A 15,367-nucleotide genomic window follows, 5' to 3' on the forward strand; every position below is an offset into this window, starting at 1 on the left:
TCTTAGCAGGGATATAAAATTTAATTTAAGAGCCCACTCGGCAGGATATTTATGCAGATTAGGGGGAAACTTTAAAGCCGGGCCAGAAAGTGATCTAAAGCGGGTGGGGGCCGGTCATGTCCTGGCTGAAATCGCATCAGCTTGCCACATTGGCGATAAAAAGGAAAAACATGTCGGCCCCCCGCCCACATTCCATTTAGCTCCGGAGTGACATGTGTGGGGATCCGAACAAGCGTAAAGTTCACCCCTGGCGGCAGTTACCAGCCGCAGTTACGGATCCGGAAGGGCATCATTTTTCAGGGACCCAACTGGAGCCCCCACCAGAACCACGACCAGGACCAGGAGCAGTGAAAGAACCCTCGATATGCAAAATTAAACAACTGATGCCAGGGAAAATACTTTGTCAAATTGATTAATCGTTGCGAGGCGGCTAGCGCCCTGTAAGCGGCGTCAAATCACAAATCACAATAAATAATGGTGGCGGAGGAACCCTTTTCTTGGGCGACCGACTGCTTTACGACTCCTGATGGCGCATTTATGTAAATCAAAAATTGTTTGCCAGACAAAAGTCAATTGTTATTGGTCGACCCGTGTGCTTTTTATTGGCGGGCACGACCCTGATATTCTTCACCCTTTCGAGGCACTGACTAATGATATGCGCAAAGCTGTGGGCGGTAATTATTTTTAATTTATATTTCTTTTCGGCGTCTGCGAATGGCAGCTGATATTCGACAGGGGAACACAAAATGTGAAAAGTCAAATTGATTGACATTTATTTTTTGTTTATCTCGCTGCTGAATCGCATGATTGGCGCAGATTGGGGCAATGCCATGTGGAAAAATCGTTTTCATTTAGGATGAAAAATCGTTCCGATAAATTTGAACTTGGCCAACCCTGACTGGAATTTTTAATTGCTTGCCATGTCGAATAGGTGGTGTCATTCATCAGACCTCAGGGACGCCAAGTACTCCTGGCTTTTTGTCCACGGACAATAGACAGGACCTTCATTTTTGGCCATAACAAATACACACTTTTTTGCACAACTACAGTATTGGACGTATCAGTTTGCCCACTTCTGGGCGACTATCTCTCAATTTATTTGCAAATAACTTTTTCCGTTTGTTTTGTCGTGAACTTTTTAATTTCCCGCTGGCACAGATGGCACAACGGCGCGCTGGCGAGGGAGTTTTTAAATATTTTCATTTAATTTACGCAATTTCCGTCGCCCAGCCAAAAATCCTAGCATAGTTCTCGACTCCGGATCGCATTCATTGTGCGGGCGTTGCGAAGGGCTTTCCTTTCGCATTTGCACTGCGCCTTCGCTTTGACATTTTCATTTTAAATTGCATTTTGACTGGCAGACTGCAGTCGCTGTTCCGGTTGGAAATGCACTTTTCCTCCGCCACATCGCCTCCGATCCCTCTCTGCAATCCCAACTTCCCACTCTCCAGTTACATACCTCGAGCCCGCGGCTTCGTCAGCAGCTTCTGCACTATATTGTCGTAGGCGATGTCCTCGGCCACTCCCGAATCCTTCACCAGCTTCTCCTTGATGGCAATACAAATGTTATGGCGTGCGAGGAGCTCCTCCAGTTCCTCGAAAGCCTGAAAACAAGTGCAGTGTGGGTGAGCAATAAAAACGCATGTGGTGGGATGGGTAAAATGTTTACACAGGTACAAGTTGGATAGGATACAAGGCGTTCACTTAAAATGTATATCGTTTACACTGCAAGCGGCTAAGGATATAAACATATGATAATGGAGTGCTGCTAACGCTTTTAAACGGCACTTGGCATTATTTTAAAGTTCCACCGTTTAAGGATTACTAGTTAAATGATTTGCCCTATTAGGTGAAATTTATGTAGTCCTTTGAAAAAGAGGAAATTTAAGTGGCTGAAACTTATTGAACTTACTTATTATTGACTTTTCAATGTTTAATGGTTATCCAAAATAGATTTTATCCAAGAAGTATCCAAAGTAAAATGAAGCAACATACATTAAATTTGAATTTTAACAAGCTCTTTTAAAACATAGAGCTTCTCATTCTTTAACTCCATTTCTCAGCCATAGATGCACTCCTTTCTTCCATTTTAATCAAAGTTCCATACATAAACACTCACCTTGATTCCGTAATTGCTCTCCTCGTAGATAATCGACACGTAGCTCCATCCCATCCGCTTCACTATCTCCACCATGGCCTTCACCTGGTAGTGATCCGAGGGAATAGTGCGGGAGAAGTACTCGAATCGCTGTTTGTTGCTCAGCTCGGGGCTGGTGGAGAAGTACGACACCTGGATGGAAAAAATGTGGTGAGGCGGGTTACAATATGATGGGATAACATTTTAGTTGGAAACGCTATTGCTTGGGTGGCACAAAGTGGCAAGTGTGCTACAATATTTTATGTAAGAACCCCTTTCACTTTAAGGTCGCCATTTAATTTTCATATTTTTTCGCACTCGTTCTGGGCTATCGCTTCTGCAGAACCTTTCGTAAGCTCCTTCCCAGTTTTTCGCTCATATTTTCTCGCTTAAGCTGTTTTCCAAAAACCACAAACAATGCTGCTGTCGAAGAAAACATCAGCTGGCATTACCTTGCGAAACCCAAAGCTGTGGCAACTGCAGCAAAAGGCCAACTGTGGTGACCTGGCCCAAGCCGGGAAACCAATTTCACGCACACATAAACCGTTTGGTTAGAGAAGGATCCGCCCACAAACACTTGGGGCAGGAAGTAGGTGCATCCTGGGGCAAATCGTCGATGGCGTGGCAAGTCAACTGCAAGTGTTTAATGAACTACTTGGCTTCTAATTAAGTGTCATTACCATTAGTCAACAGCTTCTGCGTAAGTGCTTGATTACTTGTCAAATGCTCATGGCAAGACAGGCATTGCAACTCATACCAGACCTTATTTCTGAGTCTAATTTACCTATGGTTTATGGCATTCTCACTTTTATTTAATCAGAATTACTTTTGATTTTCATGAGCGTTTAAAGCGTCGAGTTATAGCAAAATTATTGTGTAGCTTTGGCTTTGTTGACTTTTGATAATTGACACTAGAGATGCAAATATTTACTTTTATTAAAGTACGAAAAATTGTGAAAAACTAGTTGGAAAATTCAAGTGCTATTACTCAGTCCATAAAAACAAAAAATAATAAAATATATTTAATTTATATATAATACTACGAGTTTAATACATATTTTTGTACTTTTTTCAAGATAAATAAAATGTAATGTTTGAATAACCATTTAATTCAATGCACAAACTTCTGACGGCAAAAATTTTACTTTAAACAAAAAAGACAGCAATGCTTTGTTCAAGCATTTAAAACATTGTTATCCAAATACGATAAGCCATAAAATATTGCATTTACGGAATTTTTAACTGCATTGTCATTTGAATTGTGTCCTTGCGAACATTTTGCATTGCAGCCAATTTCCGCTAAGCCTAAACGAAACTCACTAAGTCGCTATCGACCAGAAATTTGAATTGCAGAACACACAAAATTTGCTCGAAAGTGCTGTTTATGCGAAGCCAGCGCAGAATCCACGCGTGCAAACCAAATGCAATCAAATGTTTATTGCTGATTTATGAGGTCCTTTCGGGACGATAGCTGGGCCTGCATGGAACGGCTGCTGCTCCTTCGACTGGCACTTCGTGTGCGTTTAATGGCATCCAAGTAGTAGTGAGTACATACTATATATATATATCGAGAAGGGATCTGGCAGTTGGCTACTTAGTTATTGTCGCGTTGTTGACTTTTGGCTCCAGCTCACGTAGCTGGAGCAGCCGAACCGGGCACTCAATCTCCTTCAACTTCCTGCACGTGATTCATGCCGGCACTCGGAAAATGTTATATTCCTTCCTGAATCAGAAATGGATATTAGTTTGTGGCGTTTTTCACGCTCTAGTCACTACATGAGGAACACCCAAAAAACTGCAATGTCGTTTGCAGTTGAAATACGAGCAATGCTAGATACAAGCTTTTTAAGCGGTAATGCAAGTGACGGGTATCTGATAGTCGAAGTACTCAACTGAAGCGATCTGTCCAGTTTGTTATTGGTTTTGGTAGGAAATTAATATGTAAGTCAGTTCTTTAGCAGCTAAGAATCATCATTTTGGAATTGTATATTAAAGATAAATTGAACATATAGTAAAATAATTACATTAATTGTTATGATTGCTGAGAGTCCCTACTGTACACTTCTTGGCAACTGCAGCACTATGTTCCTCTAGTTGGCCTGCGGGACTCGACTAATTTAGTGGCACGTGCAGACACTTAGGAATCGGCAAAGCCAACCGAAAGACCTGCAAGCCATTGCAACAGTTACCATGTGGCTCCTGGAAATTTTAATTACGAAATAGGAGAAACTTTTGTTGGCCAAACTAGCACATATACATGTAGTTGCGAGCATAAAGCAAAATCTGAACTAAAAACAAAAAGGACTGCCCTTTTATGCCATGACCTTTGGACTTCGCACGCACTGAGTCGAACAGTTAGTGATCACACAATGGAAACTCACCTGGGGAATTCGGAATAACCGCAATAAATTGGCAACTTGTATGGATGTGACCGAGGAGGCGGCACCCACCACCCCCGAGATGACCTTGCGCACCTGCGTCTTATTGCAGTGATACTCCGCGTCATCTATGTTGCTGATGGACCCTGAAAATGTAAATATCGAGAAATAGTTGAGCAGTTTTGTTTATATTGTGCTGGTAAAAGAAACTTCCCCCCGAAATTCGCATTATTCAAAAGCAATTATATTGCAGCTGGTTTTTCCACCTGAAACATGGCACAACTCAATACGCCTTTATTTTGTTTGGCCCCCGACATCGGACCATTTTAATTTCATTTTATTCTGTTGGTGAAGAGTTCGAAATAATGTATACAAAACTGATTAAAATGCTCATGTGTGCAAAATTAAATATAGATCTACAACTTTTCTCTACAAAATACAAAAATACAAATACAAAATAGCATGCTTTTAGATATTTTTACGTTTCTGCGTAAAACTTTATCAAAAATGGTGATAGGTCGGTTCACGTTGGATCGGAACTGTTTATTATATAGCTGCCAATAGAAAATTAAATGGAAGTAAATGTACCTTAGTTGTTTTTCATTATACCAGTTTCAACACCAGTTTAGGTAGAAGTAGATTAATCAATAATTGTTGCTTTTAATCATAAAGTGTTCTTATTCGGTATATATTTATTTGTGTATATTTAATATTCAAATATATAAGTACAGCAATGGTATATAAACTTTGATTTGGTCCTTTTCTTGTTATACTTATATATACGTGTATTTTTTTTTCATAGAAACTTACTTTCAAACTCTAAATTTTATGCTAGATGCCGCAATGAACAGCCTGAGCAGCTGCAGAAAGTCTTCTCTAAGAACTTTAAAGGCCACAAGTTAACGCCTTAACGCTAAACTATAGTAAGCCAACTTCCCAAGAGAACCGGCATGCCCACTTCTATCAAGTGCTTCCAGCAGCTGCGCTTAAGTGCAAATTAATTAACACTCCGCCACGGATAGTGGCTTCATTTTGGCCGAACAATCGATGCCCAACTAGATTATTATTAACCAAATACACACGATTTCGGAGCGAGGTGGCGGAATTTGTGTGCGGGCACAGTGGGGCATCGCCATAGTTTACGGCCTGCCTAATCCTGTCAATATAATTCAGTGACTTGGAAAATTATATTTTTCATACGTCACCCGCAACAAAGACAGAGACGGGAGTGCACGGAGCGAAAGAGATAGAGAGGAGCACAGCACGTCGCTCAAATAAATCCTTGCCGCGCACATAAATAATGAAATTATGGAGATTAGAAAGTGTTCTGGGACGATGACAAGGATGCTGGCTCTGTGCCCAATTGATTATGGATCGTTGGCTGACTGCTCACTATGTGTGTGTGTGTGTTTTTTTTTTTTATTATTTGACTTACGGTAGGAAAATTAAAATCTTCTAAAGATACCACCTACCGTCCGTAGGTGGCATGCACGATTCATAAGCCCTATTGGAATTATGCCTACGTACTAAAACAAAAACCTCCGCGTGCTCTACAGTCCTTGCTCGCTCACCGGGACTGCCAGTCAAGGTATGACTTCGGTGAGCAGGATGTGAGGCCAGGTCGCACTCCCTTCCTTCAGTGTAGTCCATGGGGGCTCCTCCTTCCACCCTTTAGTCGCCTTTTACGACGAGCCGGGGACGCTGAGGATGAATTCTTCGCCCGCCGTCACCCAGGACACCAGTTTGGGCTTAGACATCCACTCTGTTGGCCATCTCGTCTGATCGGACACGCTTCATCATATTAATGATAATGCTGTGTCCCCGCTCCCAAGCCCCCCTGTTCGCCATCATAGCCGCGAACAAGCCACTAGGGCTGAACGGGGAACCTGACAGCGTCTTTAGCTGCTCTCTCTCCGCCGTGAACCTGGAGCAGTGCATTAGCACATGTTCTGCTGTTTCTTCACCGTCGACGCAGAACAAGCATTGGGCTGACTCTACGTGACGGAACCGGAGTAGATAGGCCCGGAAGCAGCCATGGTCCGTGAGGAACTGGGTTAGGTGGTAGTCCAAGCATTTGTGTTGGCACTCTGCCCAAACCGTCATCTCTGGGATGAGCTGATAGGTCCACCTCCCCCGTCGCGACGTTTGCCATCTACTCTGCCATTCACCTAATAGCCACTCGTGTGCCTCTTGCCTGGAAGCGCCACTCCGCATTAGGCTGAGAGCCTTGATCTCCAGATCAATCGGCGGCAGGCCTGCCAGCGCTAGCGCCGCGTCTTCGGATATGGTCCTGAAACCTCTAATGAGCCTCAGAGACATTGACCGTAGCACCGAACGAGCTCCTTTCAGGTATGAGACCCTGCCAGTGGCATTGCTCCAGACTGGTGCAGCGTATAGTAGCGAAGCCTTTGCTACTGACACCAGCAGTTTCCTGGCCGGGTGTCTTGGGCCTCCGACGTTGGGCATAAGCCTCGCCAACGAAGAGGCTGTGATTGCTGCCTTCTTGCTGGCGTGGCTCGCGTGGTCCTTGAACGATAGTCTGCGATCTATCATTACCCCCAGGTACTTTAGGGACTCTTGAGAGGTCACCTGTGTACCCTTGACGGAGACCAGCATGTTCTCCACCTTTTTCCTGCTGCTTAGTAGGACTGCTTCGGTCTTGTGAGCCGCTATTGCTAGCCCGGCTTTCTCGAGCCAGCGGATGGCAGCACCGATCGTAGAGTTGCATTTGTCTTCCAACCCTGCGATTGTTTTCGAGACAGCTGTGATTGCCACATCGTCAGCAAAACAATGCAGCTCTACTCCTACGGGCCTGTTGATGCCCAAGATCCCATCGTACATAATGTTCCATAGGATTGGTCCAAGTACCGATCCTTGGGGAACACCTGCCGAAACTCGGTATCTTTTTGGGCCATCTTCCGTATCGTACCATAGGACCCGGTCCCTAAAGTAGCTGCCAACGACTATCCTTAGGTACTCCGGGATCCCCATACGGTACATGGCCGCGAGGATTACGGGCCATCTGGCGGTGTTGAAAGCGTTCCTTACGTCCAGAGTCACAATTGGACGTGTGTGTGTGTGTGTGTTGTGTATTGTGTGTTGTGTGCGCGCACTGAGTGTGTGCAGCTCTTTGTTCGGCACGATAAAAGTAATAAGCGGCATTTTGTGTGTCCTTGATCTTCCCTCGCCGTCCTTGCGCGAGGCAATCTCATGCCCAGCCGTTTTGTCTTAAGGGAATTATGCATATTAGTTGGCGAGGGAGCTCCCTTTTTTCGCCCGGAAATCCTATAATTTATTTATTAATTTAGTTTATTAATGAAATTTATATCTGGGGGATGTTGATTCGTTGCACGAGAGTTGAGCAACCACTTTCTCCGAACCAAGCGTTTGGATTACACAAGCCCCAGAGATACCGCTCCCTAATTCAGTTTATCATTTGCCTGAATAAATTTGCAAACAGTTTCCATCCGTGGCTTTCACAACACAACAACCGCAGTAATGCAACTGCAACTGAAACAACTTTTACTCACAATGAAATCCACATAAGTTTCACAACCAGAGGTATGCATAATTTGCATATAAATGCGAAAATAAGCCGATGCTGTTTCACGTGGCGTATGAGCAATATGTACGCCAAGATGCACCGCAACAATTTCACGTTTAAGCAGACTTTTGCTTTGTCCCTTATAATTTGTAAATAAAATAAAATCAACTTTTAAAGGTTGTGAAAATTTTAAAAATCAATTGTGAAACGTAATTATTGGCAATCAAACGTTTTAATACCGTGCTTTAAAACCTAAGCTGTATTAAAACCTTTTAATCAAGTATTCATGGATGAAAATTATAATTTATATTCAATATTTAGAGAAATGTGGATTTGCTGTGTATTTTTCATTTCAATATTTCGCTCCCTTGCTCAGTAAAGGATATTCAATATTCGAGAATCTTTATTCTTGATTTTACCTTTTCTTATGCTCTTCTACTGCTCACTCCCATTTACTGCTTACCTTTGATAAAATCCACGGCCATTTCAAGGCCATACGAGTCCTTATCGCAGTCGTCGAGGATATGGGCACCCAGGGTAATGTTCGGCAGGAGCTGCTCCCGGTTTATCCTGTCGATAGTGAAGAGCATGGCCTCCAGGGCCTGGATGCCACCCTGCGGCATGATGGGACCGCAGGTGATGCTGTCCTCGCGCGAGTGGACCATCATCAGACCGCCCAGAATGACGTCGCCCTCCACGATAGCCTCCCGCTTGACGGGCCAGTGCCTTTGCGGCTGGGTGGCGTACAATCGATCGTTTTGGAAGCTCACCGAATCCGGCAGGGATCTCAGGTACTTGCCACTACCATCCGCCGAGCTGAGCGGCAGCATTAGGTTCATGTTGTTCAGGGGCAGATGGCGACCGCGATGGCGACCGGAGCGCGGCGATGCTAGGTCAATATTAGCATATCGCTGGTAGTCCTCCAGCTCGAAGTGGTCGTAGGTAAGGTCTGCATTAGCCGGCGAGGAGCGCCTGCCATCTGGCAATGGGTCATCGTTGGCATAATCCGGCGACTGCAGGTGGCTCATCCACTGACGCCAGTGCTTGCCCATCCGCTGCTGCCGCTGCTCCAGCTCGAGCATCTCGTAATGGCTCTGTCTGTGCTTCCGGGCGTGACTTTTGCCGCGATGCTGACGATGATGGAGGTGCTTGCAGCCAGGATTATTGCCATTACCAACGTGAGCTTGATGGCTGGCACTGTGACTACGACTGCGACGATGACTGGACGCCACCCCGTCGTCCGCCTGTTCGATGTCGCCGACCACCTGGCTTTCGGTCTGCAGGATGTGACAAGTGGACAGAACGACCAGGAGCAGGAGCAAACAAATTTGCACGGACCATTTGCTTTCGTCACAGAATGTTTTCATTTTGGCCTTGGCTTCGGTTTTTACCGTGATATATTCTGAATTTATTTGTATATGCGCTGATTTGGGTTGGATATGCTTTGGATTAGCTCACAGTTCAATTGCTTTTGGCGATATGTGCGATGCATTTTGGGCTTTGTGCTTGTTGATTTCTCACAATTTATGGGTTTTTTTCCGCTTTTGCATTTTGGCCGTGGCTGCATTTGCAGCCGAATTGATTTTGAATTTATTCAGATATACCAATAAATATTTTTAACTAGCGATAACGGGTCAAATTATTCAAGTTTACAATATTATTGTTTTTATACCGTTTATGTTAACATTTTATTTATATAATTTGCAGGCTTAAATGTCACAGCAAATAAAAGCGTAAATATTTAATTGATATACTCGTTCAATTTATTTTTAAATGATCTTCACAAATATTTATTAATGTTCTTTTATCCTATACGTATGTTCATTGAAAATTGTCCAGAGGTTCGTTAAAAGTTTTAAAATTACGACATGGTCACCCCGCAATATTAACAGAAATACCTCCATTTCAACCAGGCCCCCAAAAGGTTTTCAGGCCCCAAGCTTATAACTGTCAACCCACTGCGAATATGGGGCTAAAGTGGGCGTGGCCCATGGGCATTTGCCCATAAAAATGATTGCCCTGAGGTAAATTAAATTTGCATAAAATTGTGCGCGCCGCCACAAGACGAGGAAAATACCGGCAAAATGCAAGGAATCCTTTGCGACGGGTAGTGGAAAAAGGAGCGAAAAGACGGTCTTGCCGGAGGGTTGACAACGGTAATTAATCAAATTGTTGGCATCGTAATGAGCTTCTCGGTGCTTCCAGCCGCCCCCCCCCCCATTCCGGTCACCCGTCTTCGCCGACCAAGCATCATCTACTTCACCCGCCCCACTAATCAACAAACGCGTTAACGCCACTTTAGACAAGGCCTGCAGTTGGAGTTTACAAAATTACTTATCATCAGTGTAATCAGCGGCATTATCAAGGTAACCCGGAATGACACTGGGGTCTGTGGGTCACTGGGTGGGTGGCTATACGGTTGTACGGTTGGATGGGTGGTTGGGTGGTTGGGTGGTTGAACGGCTCCAAGTTTGTCAATTGTCGGGGTGCCGCCAACCACGTCGGCTGCAGCATCTGCGCCTCCGGGTTCCAGGACGCATCGAATAATGAGATTGCGTTAAACAAATGGTGCTTTCCCTTTTTATTGTGCGTAATAGACACTGGAGGCTGCTTACACGCTCGTAATTTATTTTGATTACATCTGTCGCTGCTCCGTCAGAGTATCTTCTCATCCGACAATCGCTTTTCCTGTGACTCCGGGCCCATCGACTTGTCGGGTAGATGTTTTCTCAGCTATGGCTATCAGCGATTAATGTGATGGTACAAAGTCGTAATTAGGACAATCTCAACTTCGCCCTTAATAAAGTCCGTAGAACGACTAGGCTGTCAAAGTTAATAACACAGCGGTTGTCACCAATGTAATGCTGAATAAATCCTTTTAAGGAATACCCACATTTACCAATAATTTTTTCGATTCTATTATCGGAAACCTATTTATAAAGAAAAAAAACTAACCTTGTGGGAATTCGCCTTAACTTCCTTTGAGAGTAGCGACCAAGAATTAAGTTAACTTTCCGAGAATTTTATTTATTTGTACTCTGATCTCTTGGATTGCACATCCTAAACTTTATGTAAATAATTTTTAAAGGATTTTTTCGACATTTTCGCTTCACTTCGATTTCAGTGGAGGGCACGTAATTTCCCATTCTTGGCCATTTCTAGAGATTTTTTTTTGCATAACGAGCACTGCCTCCAGCTGTCAGTGACACTTGTCTCAACGTGTTTTGTTGGACAATGTTCATGGCGAGCATTACGAGGAGCGATCCCCGCCCAATCCCCAGAAACCCTACAACACCCTACAACACCCTTGAAAACCCCATCCGAACCCATCCGAACCCATCTCAGCCTGGGCCAACTCAGTTGAACACCCACTCCGCTTTGTCATTGTCTTATTTTGCATTTTGTATGGGGACTTTGATTTGATTGAGCATTTTGTTCGTTCGCCGTGTCCCTTTTCGCTGATTTGAATTTTCGTTAAATTTCGCTTTTCTCTGTCACCGAAACGTTTTTATGTAATCCCGGCCAGACTTTAAGAGCCGCAGACGATACCATTTTGTTGGCTTTTCCATTCGTTCAATCGGTCTGTTGTGCAAATTGATTTCGTCGATACGATTTACAGTTTCATAAAGTGAAGGACTCTGATGAGTTTTCATGTAAATCTGACCCTTGGAGTGGCGTGTACATTACTCTGGCATAAATTAAGTCGTCCTTTCGATACGTCAGTCCTTCTTTTGCTTTGACATTTAATTTTCGAGCACTACTCAGTGTGCTCTTCACTGTGCAATGTGCATGTTCAAGAGTAGGTTTTCTTAATATATCAAAGGAAATACTTCAGTTGTGTAAATCGCAAAATAACGAGCGCACTCATTAGGGAATTGTTTCTTTTAGTTTGTGTATTCTTATTCAGAAACCACTTATTGGTTGCTCTGGCCGTACAATTGTGCTCTTGATTTCGTTAACTTTCTAGTGTCAGTGCTAGGTGATTTATGGCCTACCCACTCTAATTTCACATCTCATTTGCTGTCGTTCTCAAAATGCCGACGAAGTGCGGCATTTGCATAAATTCGTGGGCGAAACAATAAAGAAAATTTCACATCAAGTAACATTCAATCACCTGTCACACACCTGAGCCTCTTGGGCTGCAGCTAATGTCCTGGCCCAGGATTAGGTTCAGGCGTCGCCTTCAATTTGCCGGCAGGAACACAAAATTAATAGTAACACATGGAGGCCCCAGAAGTACGCCGCTCGCACCCAAAATATGAATAATTCGGTGGGGCGAGACATGCAAATGCCTAACATCTCCTCGTCCTTTGCGAGTTACAAATGTGAGTCTGTGATAAATTTCGTTGACATGGCAGGAACACAGAAAGTTGGCAGCCTCCCCAGCGACAAGGGATCAGGTAGCGGGTAATCACGCCATTTCAAATTCCATGTGCAGATACGTCTCGCCTACGCTCCTGCGAATTTGTGACAGTTGTGTGAATACATTTTTTAATTTTATTACCGCGCAAATGTATTACGGGCAATAAGATTCGGGTGGCCCAAAGTTATGAAATTGGCCATGTCTGCGGTGAATGATCAATCAGATGATTTCTACTCGTCCATTTCATATTCCCAGCACACAGCATTTAGTGGTACACACAAACAAACAATATATGGCGAGGTTCCGGTTTTTTGGCAACTGAAAGCGTTCCAAAGAGCATGAACTAAGATATTTGGTATGCGTGAGCGTACAAGGGATGCACAGAGCTCTGAGTTTTCTTTATGGGCAAATAATAAATTTAAGGAAAATCTTCCATCACCCACTCTACCACATCCCCGCATTGTCAAACAGTTCAATGTTCTTCCCAGGGCTTCCCTTTAATTTCGGCCCTGTTTGTCTGCGTGCTTAGTTGGGATTATAAGAGGTCCCCGGGGCAAAAGCGCGTCAAACACATGAAATCAATTACATTTCTCTAGTGTAGGCACAGCTGCCCCTTGCCTTTGACTCCGGTCCAGATGGAGCTTTGTCTAGAGTTCCATTGGCCCTTGGCCTTCGGATTGCAGGCTGCTCGGTTTTCCCTTTTCCGCTCAATCCGGGCGAAATCTCAGGTATTTGGGAGCTAATAAAGTTTGCCTTAAAGTATTTGGCATAAAACTTTGCCTGCGTGGGCCGAGCATATTTGTTTTGATATTAGTGGGTCCTCGGCATGCATGACGTGCCCTCCATTTAGTCTATTCATATTTGCTTAGTTCAGTCTTTTGGCCCGCCAAATGGAAGTCCTTACACGTGGCCTTCTGCGCATTGGTAAGCAATTTCCATGCCCATTTGCCGGGCTCGTATCAATAATTTCCTAGGTTTTATTGTTATTCGCCAGCCAGTATTTTTATGTATTTGCTAGAACGAACCATCCGCGCCTGGGGCCTAGATGGCCCCATTCCTCGGCCCGAAACGGGGTCGGTACTGAAATAGTTCGTTTGATGACCGTAATGGAGATATCTGCTACAGGACTTGGCTTATTTGCAAGCGATGGCATATTAAATTCCATGTTAATGCTGAGCACCCAACTTGTGTTTTAATAAAGTTATATAATAAAGTTATGACCAGTAAGCCTACAAATTAATTGAATTAATCGTCATCAACAATAACATAAGAATTTAATGCTCTTATGTGTGAAAAGCTTTTTGTAATAAATTAATGCCTATTAAATAGGCACAAAGGATCCGCGCACTATTGAAACAATGCATTCAATTCAGCGCCAATGACAAATGCCACTTAATAGAAGGACGATGGAAAGCAATCACATGACTTTAAGGAGGCAAAAATCAAACAGTCGCACAAAAGAGCCGGAAATCAAACGGAGCCATTAAGTGAAATGTATCGGAAGTCTCATATAAAAATGCAATTATCCTGCCACACACACTACCGCACACCCACTTCCACTCACACACTCGCAATCTTTTAGGGAACGTATGACAGGAAATCAACAGGCAACGCCATGTAGCAATTTAGCAGCAAATTGTTTTCTTCCACATGTGGCAGTGGCAGGAAAACCTCAAACCTTGAGCTTAATCAAATGGCATGTCGACCAGCAAAGAGAGCCAAATCGAACAGGAACCTGCTGAAAATGAATGAAAGTTTGCTGCCAGTGAAGCTCCACCAATCACCACGTGTATTGTCTATGGTGTATTGTCTTGCGTATGATATATCCCTGGGTCCATCGAACCAAGCTCAATGGAAATGCGAGAATGCTTTCTATTCTGCAGTAATTAAATTCAGCTTGACAAATACACGCATTACACTAACTAAGTCAACGTGGTGGCAGCTAGCGGCCGTAAAGTGAAAATTTTCATAATTAATTTTGGACCCATCTCCTCGAATTCCCTTCGTACCCTTGCCACCTTCAACACCTGTAAGTCATGGAAAATCACAGATTCGACTGGCAGACGCAGAGGAGCAGAGGAGTCTGCTGTTCGGGTGCAGCTACTCGATCTGGTTTGCACAATTCCATGTCATAAGCATGATAGCCCTCGGAATTCCTCCGCTTATCGGAGAGGTTCACACTTCTCCCTTAATTTCCCCCGGATTGGGAGCGGCGGGAAGTGCGGCGCACAGGACATCGTTTTCGCAAATGGCTGTGCACGGCGCTGTAAATAATCCACACCATGTTTGCTTGCCACTTGGCAGGACCGAGATCCTTATGGCAACTCAGCAAGCGCAAATAAGTTTGTGTGTGCTTGCTGCTGGCTAACAGTCAATATCAGCAAACTGCCACCAGTGGCAGAGAGTGGAAAGCAGCATCAGACAGCTGGCGAGGGCAATCTGACACTATATTGGTTCGGAAATCGAATGCTGACATGGGGCACAATACGCTGGAATGCACTCAGCCGGGCTCAAATTTATTTGCCTATCCAATGTGGGTATTTATGAAGTTCCGTGCTGCCGGGCGAATCAACACTTTATGACATTTATTCAGGAAAAAATCGAAACTCGTCCCCTATACCAGAGGTTTTCCGCTTATCGAAACTTAAGCAACAGCCATAAAACATGTAAGTTAAATTCCATTAATATAAGTTTAAATTGCATATGCTAAAAAGTTGTATCAAGCAGAAGGATCCCGTAAAATATTATAATTGGTGGCAGTGCTGTAAAAAACTGCCTCGGAACTGCCATATAGGGTAGATACATTAGTTCCAAAGTTACCAGCTTACTGCTCTCATTATTTGTATGCAAATTTAAATTATTTTACTTGAATTTACCCTTATTTCAAAAAACATCCTGCATAAACTATATAAACAATGTACTTGGAACAAAAAGGGCAGTCGCAA

The 15,367-nt window shown here is 43.8% G+C and overlaps 1 protein-coding gene across 4 annotated transcripts in view, besides 1 other annotated feature; it reads right to left on the reverse strand.

Annotated features, from left to right (window-relative positions):
* The window catches only part of mtt (mangetout), a 58,339-nt gene that overhangs the window by 10,743 nt on the left and 32,229 nt on the right, over positions 1–15,367 (reverse strand). For 2 of the 4 annotated variants that reach the window (NM_001144147.2, NM_001273877.1), the window contains exons 3-6: positions 8,523–9,482; positions 4,519–4,661; positions 2,120–2,290; positions 1,460–1,604 (exon numbers count right to left, since the gene is read on the reverse strand). In NM_001144147.2, coding sequence (NP_001137619.1) covers positions 1,460–1,604; positions 2,120–2,290; positions 4,519–4,661; positions 8,523–9,482 — 1,419 coding nt within the window. Of the gene's footprint in view, positions 1–1,459; positions 1,605–2,119; positions 2,291–4,518; positions 4,662–8,522; positions 9,643–15,367 lie in introns of those variants that run through there. The other 2 variants (NM_165609.3, NM_136542.3) reach the window with 2 other exon arrangements.
* Positions 5,925–7,580: a mobile genetic element.

The sequence above is a fragment of the Drosophila melanogaster genome, chromosome 2R, assembly GCF_000001215.4.
Source record: "Drosophila melanogaster chromosome 2R".
NCBI lineage: Eukaryota > Metazoa > Arthropoda > Insecta > Diptera > Drosophilidae > Drosophila > Drosophila melanogaster.